Consider the following 23,459-nt stretch of genomic DNA (forward strand, 5'->3'; position numbering starts at 1 on the left):
TGCAACAACAAAATTTCAAATGTTCAAGTGGCAGTTTCACTTCAGCTTTGAGGAAAACTTGCTGTATCAGAGCATGTGATACGGTAAAGTCATTGCTTGTATTTTCTTGAGTGACTACCAGCATTTAAAAAGTGTGGGTTTATCCTAATCGAATAAAGCACAAAATTGCTTACAGCGTTATTCTCGTGTTTGGAGTTTTTGTTGGTTTGTTTGGGAGGGTGTTTTTTGACTTCCAACACGATCCCTGCCCAGCGCTGGGGCTCCGCACTCCCACGGTAGCCTAGGCCCCGCCCGTAGCGGGCTGTGCCCGGCGCTGTCCCGCAGGCGCATAGGGCGGGGCGGCGCCGCCACGGCGGGCAGGTCGCCATGGGCAGTAAGATGGCGGCTGCCGCTAGGGTCGTTCAGGTAACGGTGCTCGGCCTGTATTCTGGGGAGTCGGGGTTGGCTAGGGCCGGAAGCCTGGCTCGGACGGTGGGTCTCGCCTCGGGTGTGACCGCCAGGGCCGGATGCAGCTGGGGCCTGGGTGCCGCCGGGCAGGACGGTGTCCTTGGCGTGGGGAAAGAGGGAGTGTAGAAGGGGGCCACCCGGTGTTGCCGGGCGTTTGATGTCGGTGTCTGGCTCTCTGGCATCAGAGGATGCTGCAGGGTAATACACAGGCTTTTATGCCCTTTTCAAGAGCGGAAGGGCGCTAGCCGGCAGTCTCTCTGCAAGGTGAAGGTGAGATGTAGAGGCTTTAAAGGATGTGCTTCAAAAATAAGCTGTGTGGTTTCAACTACCAAGCTTTATAATTTAAAGCTTTTTCTTAATGGGCCTGGTCAAAGCCGTCCAGACAGCTGAACAAATACCTACAAGCAAAGCACTGCTTGAATTCCTGTGCTGAAGCTTCATAATTGTGTTTATGTGACTGCGATAACCATTTCTGCACAACCACACATACTGACTGCTGTGAGAAAAGGAAGAGACTGCTTGTCCCTGCTCTGGACGTGGGGTCGGAGGAATGCCTTTAAAGGTGAAATTTCTCCCGGGGTAAACACAGTGCCGGAGTGGTGGTGCAGAAAGCAGCGCAGTACAGATGGTTTAATATGTTGTATGTTCCATTTTCTTGTTGTGAAGGTAACGTGTGCCTAGAAATATATTTTATTCTCCTTGTTTTTCCTACTGCCTTGCCTTGTTCTAGGTGGTCAAGCCACATACTCCATTAATTAAGTTCCCAGACAGGAAAAGTAGTCCTAAACCCAAAAGTAAGTACTTCATCTACAGATACAACTTGCACCGCGTTTCTTCACATTAACTGTTTTATATAAGAAGCAGCACACAATTTTCCTGTTTCACGCACAGCTCAACTGACTTTAGGTAGAGTTTCTGAAACATAGTTGTTCTAGTTTGAACACAACTCTTTGACTCTTCTTTTTCAGACTCTATACCACTATGAGAATACACATAATATATGCATCTTTATTTCTTGGGTAAAGACAAATTCATGGAGATTTCCAGTGTTGTTTTTTCTACATATATTTTTTAAAAATACTAATAGTTGCCTGAAATGATTGTGCCCAAGTCATTTCAAAGCAGCTTTAGGTATTTGGTGATATTTGAGGAGATAATCACAGAACTAGCCAGGTTAGAAAAGATCTTCAAGATCATCTAGTCCAACCTATCACCCAACACCATCTAATCAACTAAACCATGACACTAAGTGCCTCATCCAGTCTTACTTTAAATACTTCCAGGGACAGTGTCTCCACCACCTCCTTGGGCAGCCCGTTCCAAAGGCAAATCACTCTGTGAAGAATTTCTTCCAATGTTGCATTTTCGTCATCTTTTCTTAATTGGAATATGCAATATCTGTGGTGTTTAAAACTATGATCATAGTTGGAGCTATCTCAGTGTACATTTTAAGAAATATTTCCTTGTGCTGCTATTTAATGCTGAGAAAATAAAACTTAATTGTGATCCTTGACAATTTTTATACCTATGTCTGTATTGACATTCATAGAAATCCCAATGCTGTTACATTTAAACATCGAAGTTATATGAGTGATAAATTATTGTAATATTCCTTTTGAGTCAACAAAGCCCTTGAAACTAAAGTAGAAGACATCTTAAGAAGCTCTGTTTTGTTGTTCTTACTTATTTAGAAATAACATACCATGTTATTTGCCACAGCCTCATCATATTTATGATTTAGCTTTTACTTCAGTTTATCCATTAACAGTACAAAGTATCTAGAGTTCACATTGTGCCACTTTTCACTAACCTGTGAATTCTTTAGGAACTATTTTCTGTGATAACATTCTGCAGTAACTTTCTGCCAGAATTTTATGTGTTGTGCATCCATCAGGCAACTTCCCCACCTCACATGTCAGCAAACCAATTTCCTAAAGGCTTGAAATTGTGTTAGCCCTTGTTTATCTCTGCAGCAGAAGGGTGTTGTGATTGTAGCTTTTCAGTAGGTTACTTATTATCTTGATGGGGTTCTGTTGTTTCATTAGTAAATTGGAATCTACCTCATCTTGCTTGAGTGCTGTAGCAATAACTATTTCACTGTACCAGGCTGTTGCTTCTACATAGTTCTGCAGATCAAAACTAAACTTTTAAGGTCATGGGTGCATGAAAAGCCTACCCCAATCAGGGAAAAATGTAGTAGTATGTGAACTAAAACAACAACAGTATCAAGTCTGGTACTTCTAAGTCTTCTGTTTGGTTTGGGTTTTTTTAATACAATGCATCTACTTGAACTACATTTCAGACTGAAACATACAATCCTTGGCAAATTTCTGGACATTTTCCTGGTGCATGAAACAAACTTGGAGAAACTGTTTCTTGGGTTTTTTTCTTTTTCATGTGTAAGGTGTGCTATTTCTTGAAACAAATTTGCTTTGCTACCTGTTTTGACTGTGTTCCGTTTGATGGACTCTATTCCTCCTTCCCCTGTTTGTTATGATACCTTGTTCCTGAACTTGGGGCTCTCAGATACAGTGTCATGGCTGAGAACTTAATGTGGCTGTCAGTGATGCCTTTTTTTTTTCCCAATCAATTATGCTTTTATCACATTGCTGCAGGTGTTTGAAGTCCCAATCCTGACAGTGGTTCAGACTTACTGTGGCTAAACCTGGCTCCTCTTGTTGGAGACAGGAGGAAAGGGGCTGGCAATGCTGTGGTATTTTAACTCCTCACATTCTCTCACGCATCCGGTCTTGATGCTGCTTATTTTGTTTTATCCCTCTGTCCCAGCTGCTTAGATGTTACATTTGTCAATGCCCATTTTTCAGGAGCACTGAGGGAGACCTCCTGTGGTGGAATCTGCTTTAACCTTACATAGAGACATCTATGTGCTTATGAAGTAAATATATTACTGTGAGGCTCCATCCTGCTTGGTGGGGCAACTGTTTGTTCCCATTGTAAAATCAGCCGTGGTGGGACAGACCTAAGCTTCAGAATGCTGACTTGGACAGCATTGCTATTCCAGCAGCTTCACTAATGCAAATTCTTTAAGCCTAGCTCCTTGCTCTGCCCTATAAAGTACTTCATGCACTCCTTGGTCTCTGAACTTCATTGACAGTGATTGCTGATACCCTGTATTTGATGTTCATCCTGCACATTATTAACAAAATTAGATATGATGCCTTTTTGTAATATCGAAAATGGGTATGACACTGCATTGCATGTTGGGGTATGCCACAATTGTGACTTTGATTTTTCTGTAAGCCTCTTCCTCTTTTTCATGTCTCTGCCTTTGCAGTCACAGTGAATAAAGAGCATTATCTCAGTGATTTATCTTAATTATCTTTCTACATAATTGCCTCCACATATACATTTAGGGTATTTATGCTTTTTCTGTAAGTATAGCTTCCCAGTGAAGAAGCTTTGTTGGGGCATAGGCTGGTTTATCTTCTACCACTCAAAACATACTTTCTTTCATTGTCAGAGTATTTTCACTGTGCTCTTCATATATCTAACAACAATAAAAATAGGTTGTGAGGAGTGTTGTAATTCTTTTAAGTATTTGTTATAATGAAGAAGACTGTCAATAGCTGGTGACTTCTGTTGGCTGCACATTAATTATTTTTACAGTCTTGTTATATCTCTGTAAGTAGTTTTGCCTTCTGGGTTTCAGTGCAGGAATCTCTACAAGCAAGTGTGCCATCTCTCCATGCTTCTAAAGCACAGGAGTCCATTGGAGGCATATCACCAGCCTTTCAGAATATTTCACCTGTTAGTAGAGTACAAGGTGTACCAGACACTTCTGAATTAGCAAGAATCTTACCTCAGAAGTACAAAAGGAAACTTATGTCTGATGAAGAGATTGAATATATTCAAGTAAGTGTCACTTACTGGGGTTTATTGTTTGTATTTATGTAACATTTAGCTTATTTTTATACTTTTGAAATTTCAAATCTGGTGTTACATTTTAATTCTTAGTAAGAGTGCACTCTCAGCTTTCATGGCTTTGATCCACAATACCGAAGCAACACATTTTTAATACAGAGGGTATACCTAAATCTCACTAATTAGTAGCATGTGGTGTCACTCAGTAGAGGGATAAAAAACAGGCGTGCAGATAGCTAGTTATAAGTCAGAGCATACATTAATCTGCATCACCACCTGTTTTTGCAACAGCTGTTAATGTGTAGTTTGAAAGTGCTGGATAGGAGTAGAGGCATCTGCTCTAAGACCAGCAAAGGGTATTGCCAGGTGATTGAGGTCCAAAATACTTCTTAAACTATTATTAGTAGTTAACTCTTGTATTTCTTGTAGCCACAATACTTTATTAAACTTGATACATTTCCTGCAGTATTTGCCAACATAGTATTTTACGTGAAAGGGAAGAAAAACCTGCTAATTGTTCTGTAACAATTCTCAGCTGTAAACACATGCTTGAAAGAGGAAAATGCACAAGATTTGAAGAACTTGTGAGATGGGTGTGAGTTTGAAATGGAAAGATATTTGCATAGCTTTGTTAAATGATAAGGACACCTACAGTGTAGTCATTATAGTAGAGGAAATGAGTTTTCGTCCATGTAGGAGAATAGGGTATTATAAAGAAATAAAACAGTACCACAGTTCTTGACCATAGCACCGTTTTTCTAATAGTAAATTGTTAAATAATTTTCTTTGGAGAATAATGGATGAGTCGTGACCCATTTATTTTACTTTACACTTTGGAATTTGGGCAGTGAAAATAATTCTAAAACTTGTGTTCACTACTGCTGTGTTTGTCAGACCTTTCTAAAATGAGTAAAAGTCAGGTTTTTCTGAGCAGAAGAAGTGGATCTGCTTGTAATGGTAGGTTGCGTACACTATATTCTCCCCTGATAAAAATGGAGCTGTTACTGGCAGATGTTAATATTTGACACTATGTGCATGTTCTTATGTAGATGAAAAATGAATTTAAAAATCAGAAATTAAAACTAGAACGCTTGTTTGTTACTCTAGACAGTGCAAATTGGTCTCAATTTCATGTTTTTTTCAGTGGAATACATTTAACTATCTGCTTTTTTTTTTACAGCGTGGAGGTCCAGAATAAGTATGGAAGATATCTCACTGGTCCCTGTTGAAGAACGAAGTATTGTATTCACAATAAATGCATTTCCTTGATGTTAGAAATTTTTGTAGTCTAATAGCTTTAATAAAAACCCATATGAAGGGTGACAAGTTCAACACAACATACTGTATACATACATGTTCTTCTGGGGCAATTTAAATTGCTAGCAGTTTCAGAAGATAGCCCTGTTCTTGTCTGAAAAACAGATTCTTTCACCCAGTGTACAACAAATCCAGTCCATGCACACAAGCCAAGATGCTGACTTTTACAAAGTTGTGCAGATTTGGGTGCTAGGGGGTATCCCCACAAAGCTAGCACACCTCCCAGATTCCCCACATATGATGTATAATTTCTTACCACCAAACTACAGTTTAAGCAGCTTTCTCACCTTCGGTTAAAGCAACAATATCTACAAAATTGATAGCATGTTCTCTGAGAGGGGTGGTCTTGTAGCTAAGGGGCTTCTTGGCTTACAGGGGTGTGTATTTTAGTATTACAATGATAATTAATAAGGCAAACTCACTAGGAACATATATTGCAACAGTGTTACATTTTTGTGGTTTGTTTGATAAAAATTTCTCCTGCTAACAACAAGTTCTTGCTTCTTACAGATTTTTGTTTGATGGGAACTCCTAGCATGAGCTAGAATTGTTTTGGTTGGAGGTAACCTTAAGGGTCGTTGAGTCCAATCATGATCTAACTCTACTAAGTCTGATGCAAAATCAAGCCCCTTGGCACCACATCTATGTGTCTTAAATACCTCTAGGGATGGTGATTCATCCTGTTTGGTAATCCTTTCAGTGAAGAAATTTCTTCTAATATCAAATCTATACACCTTCCTGCCTCTCTTCTCCAGTGCAACTTGAGGCTGTTTACACTCATCCTATCGCTTGTTACTAGGGAGAAGAGACAAGGTAATTGTAGGGAGTGAGAAGATCTCTCCTTAGCCTCCTCTCCTCCAGACTGAACAACCTCAGTTGCCTCAGCTGCTTCTCATAAGACCAGTTCTCCAGGCCCTTCACCAGATTCTTTACCCATTTGGACCTGCTCCAGCACCTCAATGTCTTTCTTGTAGTGACGATCCCCCAAACTGAACACATTACTCAAGGTATGACCTCAAGTTGGTACAGTTGGACAATTGCTACCCTGGTCCTGCTGGTCACACTATTCCTGATACAGGTCAGGATGCTGTTGGCTTGGCTACCTGGGCATACTGCTGGCTCATGTTTAGCCAGTTGTCAATCAACACCCCCAGGTCTTTCTCTGCTGGGCTGCTTTCCAGCCACTTTGCCCCTAGCCTGTAGCAGTGCATGGGGTTGTTGTGACCCAAGTGCAGGACCTTGTGGAATGTCATACAAATGGCCTCAGTCTACTGATCCAGCCTGTCAGGATGCCTTTGTAGAGCTTTCCTACCCTCAAGCAGATCAACACTCCTCACAGCTGAGTATCACCTGCAGACTTACTGAGAGTGCATTCAACCCCCTCATCCCAGTCAGTGATAAAGATATTAAACAAGACTGTCCCAGAAACTCAGCCCTGGGAAACACCATTTGTGACGTGCTACCAATTTGATTTAACTCAATTCGCCACCACTCTTTGGGCCAATCCATCCATCCATTTTTTTACCCAGTGAAGTGTCCACCCATCCAAGCCATGAACAGCCAATTTCTCCAGGAAAATGGTGTTGGAGATAGTGTCAAAGGCTTTACAAAAGTCTGAGTAAACAATATCCACAACCTTTCACCCATCCACTAGGTGGGGCATCTTGTCACAGAAGGAGGTCACAGAAGGAGGCACGTTGTCACAGAAGCAGGACCTGCCCTTCATGAATCCATGCTGTCTGGGCCTGATCACCTGGTTGTCCTGCACACTGCATAGTGGCAGTCAAGATGGTGACATTCCCCTACACTTAGGACAGCCAGCCAGGTCTATAGTTTCCCAGGCTGTCCTTCCAGTACTTCTTGCAGATTTGCCAATTTCCACTCAGCTGGGACCTCTCAAAAAACCTAGCAGCCACCCTTGAATGACAGAGTTGTTAGCAAGGTGCATTGTTTATTCACAGTGAACAACTTTGCCCCATAGAACCCCTGATCAATGGTCCTCCTTACAAGACCAGTACATTAACCCACATCAGTGTAAGCTAGATATTCACTCAAATGGTTTCACTTGGCCAACACTGTGTGTCCAGTTACAGTTAAAGGTCTACAATATACTTGATTTAGGGGGGGGTTAATAAAACGGTAGCGGTTAGGCATTGACTGTGGCCTTCAACAGCACAGCGGGAAGCGAGCCCGTTCGCTCGGGCGACGGATGAGCTCCGGTAGGCTCCGCTGCGGCCGCTGGGTCGTTGGACCCCAAGACTGCATCACCCCCCCTCTCGCCCCCTTCGCGCGCACGCGCATCACTCGGTGTGGGGGCGGGGTCTCAACCGGCTCTTGCGAGGCGCCGCCGGCTGGACGCGCGAGGAGCGAAGTGACGGCAGCGGTTGCTAGGGGCGGGGTTTGCTCTCGGGTCGGAAGTGGCGTGGGGCCCGGCTGTCGGTGTTAGAGCCCCGCTGCCGGTTGCGCTGCTGCTCTGCTGTTCTTTCGCCGACTCCCCTTACCCCTTCCTGGTGGCAGGATGGATGCACGGATGCGCGCGAAGCGCTACGAGAAGCTCGGCTTTTTGGGGGAGGGGCAGGTGAGCGGCTTTGAGGCGCGTGAGGAAGGGCGGTGCGTGAGGGAAGGCCCTGGAGCCGGCAGTGTTTCAGGCTGAGGCGCTGGGCCCGGGGGTCCAGCTTTGCCGCGGCAGGGTCTGAGCCCCTGAGAAGGCTGTGGGGGCATACACCTTGTGGCTTGTCTGGCCTTCTAGTAATGTGAGCCTCTTTCTCCGTAGTTTGCCACGGTCTATAAAGCACGGGATAAAAACAGAAACCAAATTGTGGCTATTAAAAAGGTGAGTCTCAGAATATTTTTCTGTTGTGTGATTGAGTATCTGGCTATTCTTAACCTGCCTGATTTCTTTGTGACTGATTTAATGGGTAATTGGAGAATATATATTTTTTGTTTCTAAATTGCCTTATTTAAAACACCTAGCTTTAGGCTCACTGTATTTTTTTAGTTTCTAAAGGGTAACTTGATCTGTAGCTTGAAGTCTGGCGTATTGTTACATTTAGTTAAAAAAGGGGGGGGGGGGGGGGGGCATTTTAAAACATCAGATATTTTTAGTCCTTGATAGTGGTTTCTGTTTTTTAAATGTTTTTCCTGTTCTGCATTTCTTTCAGTCTAGCAATGTTACCCTTGATGTAAGGAATTGGTAGGTTTTGAAAAAAAATTGACGAAAGTTGTCTTAAATCTGGAACTTATTTGAATAAAAGTATTAAAAATGTCAGTGTTGTCATAAAATGTTTCACTTCATAGTATCTGAAGACATTGCAGGAAGTTTTTGTATGGAAATTAGCTGATTACATGTTCTTTGTGAGGGATTACACATTGCAGTTCTTTGATGAAAGACTCTGTTAAGGCAAGGTAAACCATATCAATAATAATTTTGTTTGATACACTTTTAGCATTATAATACTTTTCCACTATGGTTGTTACTATTAGCAGTTGTTGTGAAAAGCATTATTGGTTTTGGCAGAATCTTCTTCTAACTTTTATCATCCAGAAAGATCAACGGTGTGATTCTGGTCTTGAAAATTTCAAGGCAGTAGATGATTGAGATAGAAGGATTTAAAGCCAGTCCAAGTTTACAGAATATACCGATATTAGTAGAATCAGTCTAAGGTGACTGTCAGTTTGCCCTTATTTCTGCATGAAGAGAAGCTTATTAGTGGCATAATAAAGCTTTGTGGCTATAAAGCATTTTATGTTGACAGTTTGTGTTACGTGTGTTTTCACATCATGCTGTAAAGACACAACTATTTTTAAGAGAGGAAAGAAACCCTAAACTGAAAAACAGCTCTGGATATTGAAGTTCTTCGTGGTACTGAAACTCATTCTGTCTTAGTGCAGTACTAAAGAATGTATTCCTTTACTGCCAGGGCCGTTGACTTAACCTTATATGATATGAAACATTTCTTTTCAGATTAAACTGGGACATAGATCAGAAGCTAAAGATGGTAAGTTTTAAAACAAAGTTGTGCTGCAAAGGCTGTCCCTTGCTTACTCTGGTTTTGTAAATTGGTATATGAATTTCCCACACTGTAACTTGGTTGAGAAAAATGAGCTTAACTCACAGTGTAACATTTACTACAGAATTGCTTCCCAGACTTTGGGGACAGAAAAAAACAGCAGAGATGGCATGCATAGACGGTGTCTAGATATGAGTGTATGACCTCCACCGAGCTTTTCAGGTGGAATACAAACATGGATATTGCACAGAATTATAATCTTTACAGAATTTAGAATGTCTTTTTTTATTGTGGCGTCTCTGTGTCTTAACTATCTAAGACAGGTGAGAGTATTATCTGTGTTTTCCTTGTTATATTTTTGTGATTTATGCTGAAAATACTGAATCAAAGATTTTAAAACTCTTGTCTTTGTGTAGGTTTGTTTTCTATGTTGAGAAGCAGATCTGTAGCCGCTTCTCTATAGTGTTGTCTTTTGATTGTGTGCTCTGACCAGCCATGTGCCCTTACATGTAGGTATTGCAAGTGGAAAAAAAAAAACAAAACAAATAATCCTAGTCTTCTTGTGTTGCTTATGTGGTGCAGTAGAATTTTGTATGTGTTTAGGCTTCCAACCTTCAGGGGTATTACTTGAGGTTACTAGCTTTCCAATGAAAAAATCTTTGCTCTCAACTCTACAATTCTGTTGGAAGAATCTTTAGAGAGAAACTGAATGCTCATCACAGTCTCACAGCTGAGATATTGGAGAGTTGTGATCCACCTGGCCTTCAGTGATGTCCTTAGAACAGTAGTTACTTTTGGCCCACAATATGTTTAGGAAAAATTCAAAGATGTAATTAAAAATAATGACCATGTCTGTTTTCCCTGTGTTACCTGATAACCTGGCATACTTTTTTCTTTTTAAGTATATGGGCTTGCCTACCCAAAAGCAGCAACTGTCAACTTTGTTCCAGAAGATGTGATTAAGATAGGCAAAACAGGAGTGTAAAGTTTAGCTTTGCCCAAAACTCTGCAGGAGCCTTATGTGTTGAATCATATTCCAGGTTTTGTGAGAACACTGTTTTTCAGCTCATAAGCAGCTGAAATCTCTTGCACATTATACTGGAGGAACGCTTCCTTGCCAGCCAGTTTTCATACAAGCTGTGCATAACCAGCATTTTTGAAGGAGCAGTTGTTACTGTTTGGGAACCATGGTTTGATGCAGTTCAGTCAGCGTGACTGCTACAGTGCAGTCACCTTGCTGCTGTCCTCTCCCAGTTTTTCCTCTATAAAATCTGGCTATTAAAGGATTCAAACAAGAGTGAGCAGGTTTTGGCCACTGCATCTTTTACGTCTAGGAAAATATAGATGCCCTGCCTTATTAAATAATTCTATATCAAAAAGAAAAGAAAGGTTTGTCGGTGTGCCTGGAAGTAAGACACACTGAAGATACAACTTTTTTAAGGCATGTTTACAAGATGTAACTTTTCTTTAAAATAAAATCACGATTTTAATTACTCTGAAAAAGATGATTTGGGTTTTCTTTGGCTTTTACTAGAACTTTCCCATTTTACTCCAAGGGGGAAACTTTGCTTAGTAACCTAAATCTGATTATTGAGGTGTAGAATTTATTTGCTGTTGAAGAAAACATACTGTCACTTTCTTTCTGCAGGAATCTCTTTGGCTATGGCAATGTACTTTGTATTTAACAAATCGATGAAAATGTAGTTTGTAGTATTGTCAGTGAGTAACAACTAGACGTTCTTTTGGAGCTTAATGAAAAGTTTTAAATTTTGTTGTTGTCTCTTTTCTTTTTTTTTTTTTTTTCCTTCTGCAATGTAGGAATCAACAGAACAGCCCTCAGGGAGATAAAATTGTTATAGGAACTAGGCCATCCAAATATTATTGGTGTAAGTAAAATGAGTGCTACTTCTAGAATCAGTCCTCAGATACTTCTGGTATAGGTTAGACTGAAATTTAGAATTAGTTGTAGTGTGGAAACACTACCTAATTTTGAGCTTCTTTTTTCCTAGCTAAAATAGATAGTAAAACAATTGTTATGGCAAAATAACCTGTTTCAACAACAAAGGCAAAGTTATGTTTTGTTTTTTTCCTGTTTGTTTTTGGTTGATTAGTTTGTTTTGGTTTTAGCCTGGGGCTATGTGCCTATTAATGGTGGGGAGAATTGTGGAAATTCAGATTACCTGATTTTGTGCAATACATTTGCAAATGACTGGCAGTACTAAATTTGCCTGATTCGTTGCCTCACATGAAACTGGTGACAGCCAAAAGCAGGCTTTTGTAAGCAATGGTAAAGTGAGAGTCATGTGCTTTATTAGGTTTCACTGTCAATATTTAAAATCTTTGCTGAGAAAAGTAAAACCTTTATCTTTCCAGTTGCATTTAGGTTGGCTTCCAGCTTACAGATAGCCCGCTGGAACTAAAGATATTTTAACGTTAGCTAATGGTCATAATTTGAAGGTCTGACATAAATTTTAGCCCAAATATGTTTGGATTTTTGTGTTTGTTTTTTTTCCAGACATTTTATTTTACTACTTTTTCAGAGTGGGAATGCAGTTCTCTTCTGGGTTGTGAACTTAATTTCAAAGTGGTCACTTTACCTATCAAAGTTAGAGTATGTGCACAGAAAGACAACTAAAATGGCAAAAGGATGCAACATCTTTATGAACAAGTCTGGAATTCCTCATTCTAGGAAAAAAAGGCTGGGTACAAAACTGAGGTGATAAAGTGCGTGCAAAACTGGTGTTTGCAAAATCCCACTAGAAATAAGAGATGTTTTAAAAACATTTGTTTCAGGGGGTGGGGAAGGTGGATATTGTACTGCTTGATATAGCCTGCAGTGAGTTTCTTCAGTGTGTTGCCACAGGCATTGTTGAATCAGGTAGCATCAGCAGTTCAAGAAGGAATTAGACAAATTTATTATCACCAGTAGACAAGATTGTGTCTCTCTAAGCAGTCCTGATAAAACTGTTGTGGATGTTGTCCTGGGTTCAGCTAGAATAGGGTTAAAATTTTCGTAGCAAGGAGCTGGGACGCACTGTACCCAGGACAGCCAGCTGAGCCAGCCAGTGGGGTATTCCGATACCATAAATTTCGTAGGGGTGGCAGCAGGTGAGTATGTTGCTTTTATTACTTGCTTTATACATTTTTTTTTTTTGCTGTTGCTATTTAAATTGTTCATTTACTCTTTATAATTCTCTTTTAAACTCTCCTTATGTCAACCCACAGGGTTTTGTATCTTGCTCCCAATTTCTGCTTTCCATCCTACAGGGGGTGGTGGACAGGATTGACAGGGGGCAGTTGTGTGAGCAGCTGAGTGGTGCTGGGCTGCTGCTGGGACTGAAACCAGAACAGATGTGTGTGTAAGAGTCATGACTTATAAAAAGTGGCCAAGCCTGCAGGATGCCCTTCACAGTATCTCTTGTTAGCGTGGTTTCTGCAGAGGAAGAGTGTAAGCACAATCACTGTTAAGAACCATGCAAACAACTATCTTGCAGTTGGGCAATTAACATGGTCATCATACAGACACTAAGGAATGAGCCATGCCATGGGAGGTACACCTTCCTGATCTACCTGATAGCAGAATATCAGGCTGGATCATCTGTTGTTCTTACTCAGTGTCATGCTTGTGTTATCTCGAATTAAAAAGTGATTCTGTCATTACGCAGCTTCATCCTAAGCACTGTTTGGATATTCTCCAGAGTTTAATTTATTCTGCAAAGATGAATACACATTTAATAACTTGCAAATGAAGTTAATAAAGCTAACACTTAGAATTTACAGGATGCAGATGCACAGAACTGAATCCATCAGAAAACAGTCTGGGGGGTAGGAGTTTTGTTAGAACAAAGTTTGGGGAGAGTACAAGGTGTGTATTAGGTTATCTGTTGTAGCTAGCATGGTAAAGTTAATTCTTCTGGGTTTTTTTCTTACTCCAGAACAGAGGGGCAATTGTCTAAAATGTTATTACCATACTTGATGGGGACTTTTTGGGGACTAAGAAACAAAACTGAGAATTTTTGTATTGCAAGTCAAAACAGTTCTGCAAGCTGAAAATCCATAAGTAGACTACAATGGTACAGACTTTTAGAAAATATGTAGTAGGAGTATGTTTCATCAATAATATATTTTGTTTTGCAGCTTCTAGATGCATTTAGGCATAAGTCCAATATTAGTTTGGTGTTTGATTTTATGGAAACTGATCTGGAGGTAAGACCTTTTTAAAGACACTTATTTCAGTATCTTCAAATGTTTTCTTTAAGGTAGTACTGTAACAGGCTTACATTTTGTTATTATATTAAGAAGGTGACTTCCATTGTTTAAGTTGGTTAAGATCATGTCTAAAAAGTTTGGATACTTTGACAGTTTTTCTGACAGCTGGTAATGCCTTAATTTTCAAAACTTGTCATCATGATCTTTAAGATAAACAGGTTATATTTACTATGTTAGTTTTTTGGCACTCCACTCAGAGCACAGAATCTCAGTCATGGATGAGCATCTCAGAGTGCAATTCTTGAGCATAATACCAGCAAGCATGTTCAAGTAATTGTGATGCTAAAGCATACCAAGTGATAAGCTGGTACTAAAATCACATGGAACAGAACCATTCGTTTACGTGTACCAATGCTAGGTACTTGCAAATCATCATTTTAAGAATATTTCATTCTCTAGGACCCCAAGCCAGTTGGTCTTTGGAGAAGTCTTTGTTTAAGATTTTGATGCAAGGTGTGATGGTTTGAAACTGTCTTTTTAATTTTTCCTTGCAAAGTTCAAAACAGAGAAAGTGAAAGAGTATAAATAAGTCACTATTGGGTGTAAGAAAGCAAAATAACGATTGTTCTAAACACTTCCATTGGATAGATAGAAATGTTTAAGAACTATTACCCAAAACAAAGTGGGCACTCTGCACATTCTGCGTTCTGCAGTGGGGGCAGTTGCTGGGCTGTCTGGCTGCTGTTTCTTCTTCTCTTCTGGCTGAAGATAACACGTACTGACCTTGGCAGCTAAGTTAACAACTTTCTGCTTAACTAACTCTGCTTCTCTGTTCAGGGGGGTCTGGGGGGGAAGCTCCTGGGAGAGGGAGGCCCCTTTGGGAGGGTCCCCTTGGGGGGAAGCAAAGGGAGATCGGTTGTGCTTTTTCTGTTGATTGTATATATTTGTAAATGCTGTGAATTTTGTATATTTGTACATATTCGTTGCATTTCATCGTAGATTTTAGACTCTGCTTGTAAATACAGCCTTCATTTGATTCCAGACTGGGCTAGCCTGGTTACTTGTTGGTGGGGGGGGAATTTCAGCTCACACCGACACACAAGGTTCTTCATTTTTTGAGACTGTAGTAGGCAGCAGTTCATGTCAGATCTGTATGTGCACATATTACACCTACTCTGGATTGGTAAATTTACGTAGTTGTTAAGCTATCTTATTACACGTAATATCTTAAGAGCTGAAGAATATACAGTGTACAAAGACAGATGGAGTACTCTTGTATTACATAATGCTCTGGTATTGTGGTATCACTTAGATCACCATTTGGGACCACAGGCTGTTGGGATTGGGTGTATTCTGCATACATGAGATTTTGTGTAGTCTTAGACAGCTATTTTCTAAACTACTCAAAGCTTAGGAAAGACTATTGCTGAACTAGACAGTAATATTAACAAGCAGGTTTGGGGGAGTAGTAAGGAAATACTTTTCAACAGGATGTTTACATAAAATTTCAATGTTAAAAGTCAAAGTATGTAGGAAACCCAAGTAGATTTGTTAAATTATGATGAAACAGCCATGTCTCCTGTTTTTCTCAGAATTTGCTGGTTCTGCAAAGTTCATGTAGGCCATCTGGATCTGCCAGTTTAATTTCTGATCTCCAGAACAGATTTTTTTTCTGGAAAAAGGGCGAGAGTGATACAGAAAAACCGTGACTGACAAATGTGTCTTTGTCTGAAAGGATGAAGTAACTTCTGAGCTGAAAGAGTAGACGTAAATTAGTCTTGCATGGTAAGCTTTACTACCAATTTAACATTTTACAGGTTATAATAAAGGATCCTAGTATTGTGTTGACACAGTCTCACATCAAGGCATATATGTTGATGACACTTCAAGGATTAGAATACTTACACCAGCATTGGATTCTGCACAGGGTAAGCATGTACTAAATTGACAGCCTTTATGCTGAAACAAAGGTCATATTTGCTAGAATTTAAGTCTAAAGTCTAATAAAGATAGTTTTGAAGTTCAGGCATGCTTAGGCTATAAATGCTCATGCGAGCTGTTTGGGAGGGTCAACAGAAAATAGCAATACCAGAAGAGAATTACTAATGTAGGTATCATTTAGCTATTTATGTAAGTGTTTCAAGTTGTATGTGTATGTAATTAGCACTGAACTGGGCCTGGCTGTGGTTGATGTAACTTTTTCTGCAACAGCCTGTATGGTGCTGTGTTCTGGATTTGTGGCTAAAATTTTTTGGCAATGCACCAAGCACGTTGTTAAACAGTGTTTGGGCGCTCTCAAGCCTTTCTGATTTTCCCACTCTGCCCTCACCACAGAAGGCGGCTGGTGCTTGGTAGGAAGTGGGGAGAGGAAACAGTTGGGACATCTGACCCAAGCTGGTCAGAGGGATATTACATGCCAGATAATGCCATACTCAGCAATAAAAATTGGCAGAGGAAGAAGGTGGGTTTTTTGCTGTCCAAGGTGGCTGTTGCTTAGAGACTGGCTATTACAATGCCTATGAGAGATCATAAATTATTTCCATTGCATTGCTTGTATGTTTGTTTTTTTCCCCTCTTTCCTTCACTTGTTAAACTGCTGTTATATTGCTTCCAAATTTTTCTTTCTTCTTTGAAACGCTTGCAAAGCCTTATTATTCATTTAGCTACCATGCAGCAGAACTGCTGTTCCTGCAGAAAAACTAATGCCTATAAAGAGGCAGTACTTTTTGAAAACTATTCAAATTGGTGTGTTTTGCTGAGATTGTCATCTGTGATGAAATACTTGATCTCCTGTTTTATTAATTTTTTTTTCCACGGAATGTAGACTTACAGTAGGATCAAAAGCATACATTTTAGAATACTGTTATGGCATGCCTGCCATTACATGTCTGTTTTTTTAACAGTGACAAAATTCTTTCTTTGCTTTCTGTTCTGACAGGATCTTAAACCAAATAATTTGTTGTTAGATGAAAATGGCATTTTAAAATTGGCTGACTTTGGCTTGGCAAAGTCTTTTGGAAGCCCAAATAGAGTTTATACACCCCAGGTAGTAACAAGGTAAGACATTCCTGGTTTGTTTCCTTTGCAGTGGCTGTGTAGTTGTACTGCAGTGTTTCTTGAAGTATGTCATGTCAAATCAACACGTTTGAAGTTTGATGCCTAGCTTAATTGGCATGCTCAAGCGGCAAAAGCCTCATGAGGAAAACATCAGAAAGCACTATTAGCAAAGTCTGCAGAAGAACTGCCAGGATATGTATCCATAGGGTTTGTTCTGGGTTGTGGTGCTGTTTAGAAACATGTGGAAATGTGTATCTGCCTGTAAGCTGGGCTTTCTCAGCAAGAAAGTTATTACTGTCTCTTAATTGTGAGAGCTAAAAACTTTTTTGTAGCTAGCCATGTTTACCTGTTATGAGACAAAACCTTGAAACAATTAAAATTTTATGCTATGTATGGCATGTTTAACTAAGGTATGCTTTAAAAAACAGGACTGCAAAATCCACCAGCTATTTCCTTTTGTCTGTTCAGGCAAAGCTGGTTTCTTTTCAGCTTTATTCAAAAAGCAGAAATGCTGCATTAGTCTCAAATGCAGCATGCATCAGTTCATTGTGTTAAACTTAATTGTTCTTAAGTCATGGAAGCAGCTATTTTAAACTGTTGTCAAGGTTCATTTTTGGTCTCTAGTTACATCTGTTGGTATAAAGATTTTTTTTTTTGGAGCCTGGAAGGAAGTTGATTTCTAAACTTTTTTAAAAAAATGTTGGTTTATAACATGCAAACCTGTGTTAAATACTTTTTTCCTTTGCACACGTGCAGTTCTAATTGTTAATCAGCTCAGCTGGAACTGTTTAATTTGTGGTTGTACATGATTTGGTGAGGAATGCTCGGTTTTGTACAGTCTTTCTTAAAACACTTTGCAGGATGGAGTGCAGCTCTTCAGTATCTGAAAAATATATAAGCAGAAATATTTTTTGTTGTAGTTCTTGCATTGCTACAATATACAGCATTTGACATGAGCAAAGCCAGATGATTTTCCCAAAATGTGTTTTCTTTCAGGTGGTATCGAGCCCCAGAACTATTGTTCGGTGCTAGAATATATGGTGTTGGCGTTGATATGTGGGCTGTTGGTTGTATTTTAGCTGAATTGCTCCTCAGAGTAAGTCTTCAAATGTAAGCATTTTATATTTGTTCTGCAGTGCATTGCAACTTCATATGTGGGCTTCCTCTCTCCCGCTAACAGCAGCAGGCAAAGGCAGGCTATTTAGTAAAGGAAGAAGAGGACGGGGGAAAAGAGCTTTGCTAACTGTAGAGAAAGTGAAGTTTTGGAAATAGGTTCTATAAGTGGAAGTCTTTTAAAATGGCTCAGTTGAAAAATTGAAGCAAATTGTGAGCCTTCTCTTGGGGAAGGTTGTGCTGTGATGCGAGAGACGGGACGCGGCCTGATGCAAGCCAAGTGTCGATTTATTGTACAAAGCTTTTCCTTTATATAGGTTAACATAGTATCAGAAGGCAGCTTGTAATTGGTCATTAGTATGTCCATACTACAGTTGTAAATTCATGATTGGATACAGAGAGAAAGTATCACACAAACGCATATATTTTTTCCAAGGCTTAAGCATGCGTCAGGCAAGAAATAAAGGGATTCCATAATTCTGTCCTAAGTTTTGCTTTGTTCTTGTTATCAGGTCCCTGCATAACTCCCTTAGGTCACAGTGGTCTCTAGGGAGCTGACCTGTCTGTGTTTTCCTTCTAGCTGCGCTCTGTTCCCAGGGTTTGCCACCCATCAGGGTTAAAGCATCTCTTTCTATCAGTAAGACAATGTCTGGGGTTCTGGTCCCTAAATCAATTCCTTCAGGTTGAGTAGATAACTCTTCCAGTCCCTTTGAGTGGATTTATCCTTTTACACAACCCTCTATCAATTTTCATTTCCTATCCTTCTAGAGATGTGACATACATGTATACCTTGTCCCTTATACATTGTTCCTCACCAACTGTAAATAACTATCATCAGTACCTTAATTGTGGATTTGTTTGTAATCAATACAAGAACTGATATTTTTCTAAGCAGTGTTCAGTTGACAATATTAGATTGGAGCTGAAGGTTAATGTCAGGCTAATCCTATGTCACTCCTGAAATGTAATGGTCCTTAAGTATGTTATACTTAAATAGACAATTTATTATGTGGTTCTTTGGAGAAGGCATGACTGTGAGGTGTGAGCAGAGGGTAGGGACCTAAACAGAGATGGAACCATGAAGCAACCTGCAGTGCAACTTATCTTTCGTAAATGGCTTCTGGATAGTTTTTGTGCCACACTTTAAATGTCATGGACTAGACTGAAGTGGTCTGTCTGAAAACAACTAGAAAGAAATCTTCTTGCCATGGTTTATCACACAAACATGTGCTGGAACAATTTGGCTGGCAGTTCAGAAATGAAAGCGTGCAGTGGATGTTTAAGCAGCACTAGCGATACATACATAAATATGCATGAAACCTGCAAAAATTTGATACACTCCAGGAAAGTCAGAAAGCGAATAAGAAATTGTTGAATTGTTGATTGTTTGGTTTCTCACAAAGCAGAACTGTGTTATAGTTCAGTTTTATCCTTGTGATAGTTTTAAATATCTATCCCCTTTCTTCCTGAGTGTGCTGGGTTGAGGGACACTGACAGTTTATGGAGCATTACAAAAGTAGTTTGTTCAGAGTTCTTCGATGCCAAAATTTAATGTTTCTTATAGTAGGTATATTCATTGTGGCCTTTCTGTCCTATTAGTTAAATACTGTCTCTAATTCCTTATCATTTTGCTTTGGTCACAAAGTCCATTTTTTCCTATATTGTGTGCCTGATGCATAAACTACAAGTTGAACTGGCCAGATATCCCCTTTTCTATCTTCTGCTTTGTTTAAATGAGGCACAATACTGATAAGAGAGCTTCTGTCCTTCTGGGTCACTATATCCCTCACTGTGTGATGCCATTCCATCAGATTAACTGCTGCTTCTGTAATCCAGGTTTAGTTAACTTTAAACGTTTTAATGCCTAACTTCAGATGATGGAAAAATTACTGTGACCAACTGACTCTGAACTGGAAATTGAGATGTAAAATCGTGCCTGTACTTAGTTATTCTACATTGTAGCAGTGGTTTAATCTTAAGTTTAGCTCTCTGCTATCAAGACAGTGATGTCAAGCCTGGGTTGTGAGAAACCTTTGTAATTTGACCGTCACTGGAAGATTTCAGCATACCTTTTTGTAGGCAGCTGTATACAAAAATGTTTTGTAAGGGATAGATCAAAACTCTTCTCTGGAACTGGAGTTCAGAATTTAATTTAATCAAATACTGTTGCCTTCTTCAAGGTTCCTTTTTTACCTGGAGGCTCTGATCTTGACCAGCTGACAAAAATATTTGAAGCACTGGGCACTCCAACAGAAGAACAATGGCCTGTGAGTCCTTTCATTTAGCAGACTGATAATAGTTTTACTTGGTACTCTATTTTAGCTTTTGAAATTAAGGAGTATACTTGAGTAGATTTTTTCAGAAGATTGCTTCCTGGTCTCGCAAAGCTGAGATTTATTGTTTCAAATCTCTGGTCTGTATAGCAGTGCTGTTCACATGAAGCAAAAGTAATGAAAATTGTTTGTTTCCTTTTTGTGTATATCCACAGTTTCCCATGACTTTTGCTGTGAAATTAGTGTTGTTGCTTAATGATTTTGAGATGATTAATTAGCCTTCAGAAGGGGGGACAATTTGGAGAGACTTAAGTTGGCCTGGATAAGGTTTTGGGATACAGTAAGATACACCAAAGCAAAAGCTCTAGGGATAAGCAACTTATCTCAGAGTAACAGTAGTGTAACAAATACAAGTGAGTATAGTCATTTTTGTTGTGATGACAGTAAATCAGTAATTGGGTAATACCAGGCCAAACTTTGTGTCAGCGCATGCAATGACCTACCTAACCATGGTTGTCAGGCAGGCTGACAGGAAGCACGCCATAACTTCTGAGAAGTGACTTGGACCAGCTGATAGATATGGGGAATCCTGAATTCCCTGATCAGACTGTCCTCTTTTGCAGCTGAGTTGTGGATACACTCTCCAGAGTTGCTAACCAGTATTCCCATCCCACGTCTGCTCTCCCGCTGTGCCAGTTTTCTTTTGTATGAATAGTGCTTCAATGCTGCGCACTTCATTCATCAAATGAAGCTATAATCCTCAATTATGCAACTGTGTGGTTTCTTGCCATGGCAGCATTGTAAGGCCAAGACTGATGCTGACACTATGCACCTCACTGGGAGTGTGGAGAGACGTATCCTGGTCATGGAGTAATGAGGGACGAAATCAAGGCAATACAGTCAATAAGGTGTTATGCCAAGAAACCATCAGAATAGTGCAGGCCAAAATCCAAGTGTTTTGTTTTGTTTGTTTGTTTGTTTTTTAAATATGACAATTAAAACAAGTAAGAAGCCACTCAAAATAAAGGTAGCAACTAGATAAAGAAGTAGGATGTTCCATATGCCCCTAAAGGTGGGAGGCATCCTGAAGAGAACTCCTGCCAACTGTATTTGGCTTAATTTTTTTAAAAAACACTTTCCAGGATTTGTTTGATCTTTGGTACCATGATTATTGAAGTTTGTTATTCCTGCCCCTTTGCCTGTTTCAGTAGTTAATATGAGTCTTCATGGTTTTCTAGTCAGATTTGAGAGCCTAAAGTGAATGTCTGAGTTTCTGATTCTGAAATTTGAATGGTATCTCCCCCTCTATATGCAAGCCAGCCGAAGTATCCACAGTAACAGATCTGTGATAGCCCTTATTTAATTTGGCTAGGTGTGTATTTGTGAAAGGGTGGGTGGAGATAGTTGTGATGCTTCTCAGCATCATACCCAGTTTCATTAGTTGACAGGATTCTTAAGGTTAGGCTTCAAGAACTTGATATATCCTTGTTTGAATCTAGCTCTAACCAAATATTTCCTTCCCAGACCTCTTGGTTAGTATATGAAGCTTTCACAGAATGTTAGGGTTTGGAAGGGACCTCCAGAGTTTGAGTCCCTGCCAAACAGAATCACTTAGGGCATGCCACACAGGAATGCATCCAGGTGGGTTTTGAAAGTCTCCAGAGAAGGAGACTCCACAACCTCTCTAGGCAGCCTGTTCCAGTGCTCTGTCACCCTCACCATAAAGATGTCTCCTCATGTTGAAGTGGAACCTCCTGTGGTCTAGCTTGTACCCATTTTTCCTTGTCCTCTCACTGGGCACCACCAAAAAGAGACTGACACCTTCATCTTGACACCTACCCCTCAGATATTTATAGACATTGATAAGATCACTTCTCAGTCTTCCATTCTCATGACTAAACAGCCCTAGGTCTCTCAGCCTTTCTTAACAGGAGAGAGCTGTTCAATGCTGTTTATCATCCTCTTGGCTCTCTGTTGAACTCTCTCTCCTCAGGTCCTTCTCTCCAATTCTCCCAGAATCGGAGAGCCCAAAACTGGACATAGTATTCCAGGTGTGGTCTCACCATGGCAGAGTAGAGGGAGAGGAGAACCTCCCTAAAACTTCTGGACACACTTTTCTTAACGTACCCTAGGATGCCTTTGGCCCTCTTGGCAACAAGGGCACATTACTGGTGCCTGCTGTTACTCCTCCCCAGAGGCAGGACTCTGCACTTGTCCTTATTGAACTACATGAGGTTCACTTTTGCGCAGCTTTCCAGCCTGTCCAGATCTCACTGGATGGCAGCACAGCCTTCCAGTGTGTCAGCCACCTCCCACTCCCAGTTTTGTATCATTAGGGAGCTTGGCTGAGACTATGCTCAATCTCCTCATCCAGGTCATTGATGAAGATACTGAACAAACTTGACCTAGTACTGATCCCTGGGGAACACCACTGACCACAGGCAGACTCTGCACCACTGATCACAACTCTGAGCTCTGTTGTTGAGCCAGTTACCAATCCACCTCTCAGTCCAGTCATCTAACCCACTTTTCTTGAATTTACCATTGAGGATGTTATGGGAGACAGTATCAAAAGCCTTGCTGAAGTCAAGGTAGACAATGTCCACTGCTCTCCCTTCATCTATCCATTTGGTCATGCCTTCACACAAGGCTATCAGATCAGTCGAGCAAGATTTCCCCTTAGTGAATCCATGCTGGCTACTCTTGATAGCCTGCTTTTCTTTCATGTAGTGAGAGCTAATGTCATGTGGTTAGAGATGTGATGTAATTATTTTTGTTGCAGATACTTGCTTTTCTGTAGCTTCCAGCTGCTCATCAAATTTTTCTTGAGTAAATTTTGCCAGTGGGAGGCTATGAGGTACTCTGATTTCTCTGTGCACACTTTGAACACAGCTGTGAGAGTCTTAACTTCCAGGCTGAGTGTCCTGCTGCTCTTGAGCTATTTTTTTTTGTAGGAAGACAACACAGCATTTTGCTACAGTCAAATGTGTTGTTGCTCCGGGAATCTACATGAAACAAGATTTTTACAGTGATATTTCAGCTTTCTTTGGAGAGAAAGAGTTAAGATACAGGTGGGAAAAGCAAAGAATAGGACACTTGCTAGCATGACAGAGAGGATACATTTACAGATTAATGTGAAAACCGATGCTTT

The 23,459-nt window shown here is 40.2% G+C and overlaps 2 protein-coding genes across 2 annotated transcripts in view; both read left to right on the top strand.

Annotated features, from left to right (window-relative positions):
• Positions 1-348: 348 nt before the first annotated feature.
• On the top strand, positions 349-5,645 carry MRPS36 (mitochondrial ribosomal protein S36). The gene is made up of 4 exons (XM_054398086.1): positions 349-405; positions 1,178-1,241; positions 4,118-4,320; positions 5,510-5,645. The coding sequence occupies exons 1-4, from the start codon at positions 367-369 to the stop codon at positions 5,525-5,527; spliced, it is 324 nt and encodes a 107-aa protein (XP_054254061.1). The 5' UTR covers positions 349-366; the 3' UTR covers positions 5,528-5,645.
• Positions 5,646-8,082: 2,437 nt separating this feature from the next.
• CDK7 (cyclin dependent kinase 7) overlaps positions 8,083-23,459 on the top strand; it is a 30,954-nt gene continuing 15,577 nt past the window's right edge. The window contains exons 1-6 of the mRNA XM_054397261.1: positions 8,083-8,224; positions 8,420-8,479; positions 15,683-15,793; positions 16,804-16,922; positions 17,919-18,018; positions 20,216-20,302. Coding sequence (XP_054253236.1) covers positions 8,165-8,224; positions 8,420-8,479; positions 15,683-15,793; positions 16,804-16,922; positions 17,919-18,018; positions 20,216-20,302 — 537 coding nt within the window. The 5' untranslated portion in view covers positions 8,083-8,164. The remainder of the gene's footprint in view (positions 8,225-8,419; positions 8,480-15,682; positions 15,794-16,803; positions 16,923-17,918; positions 18,019-20,215; positions 20,303-23,459) is intronic.

This window comes from Indicator indicator, chromosome Z (genome assembly GCF_027791375.1).
Source record: "Indicator indicator isolate 239-I01 chromosome Z, UM_Iind_1.1, whole genome shotgun sequence".
Classification (NCBI taxonomy): domain Eukaryota; kingdom Metazoa; phylum Chordata; class Aves; order Piciformes; family Indicatoridae; genus Indicator; species Indicator indicator.

Bases quoted from the DNA above. Each gene is read 5' to 3' on its own strand.
- MRPS36 (XM_054398086.1), top strand. From the start codon at position 367: ATGGGCAGTAAGATGGCGGCTGCCGCTAGGGTCGTTCAG. The intron at 406-1,177 runs GTAACGGTGCTC...GCCTTGTTCTAG, and splicing joins CTGCCGCTAGGGTCGTTCAG to GTGGTCAAGCCACATACTCC. The intron at 1,242-4,117 runs GTAAGTACTTCA...TCTGGGTTTCAG, and splicing joins AAGTAGTCCTAAACCCAAAA to TGCAGGAATCTCTACAAGCA.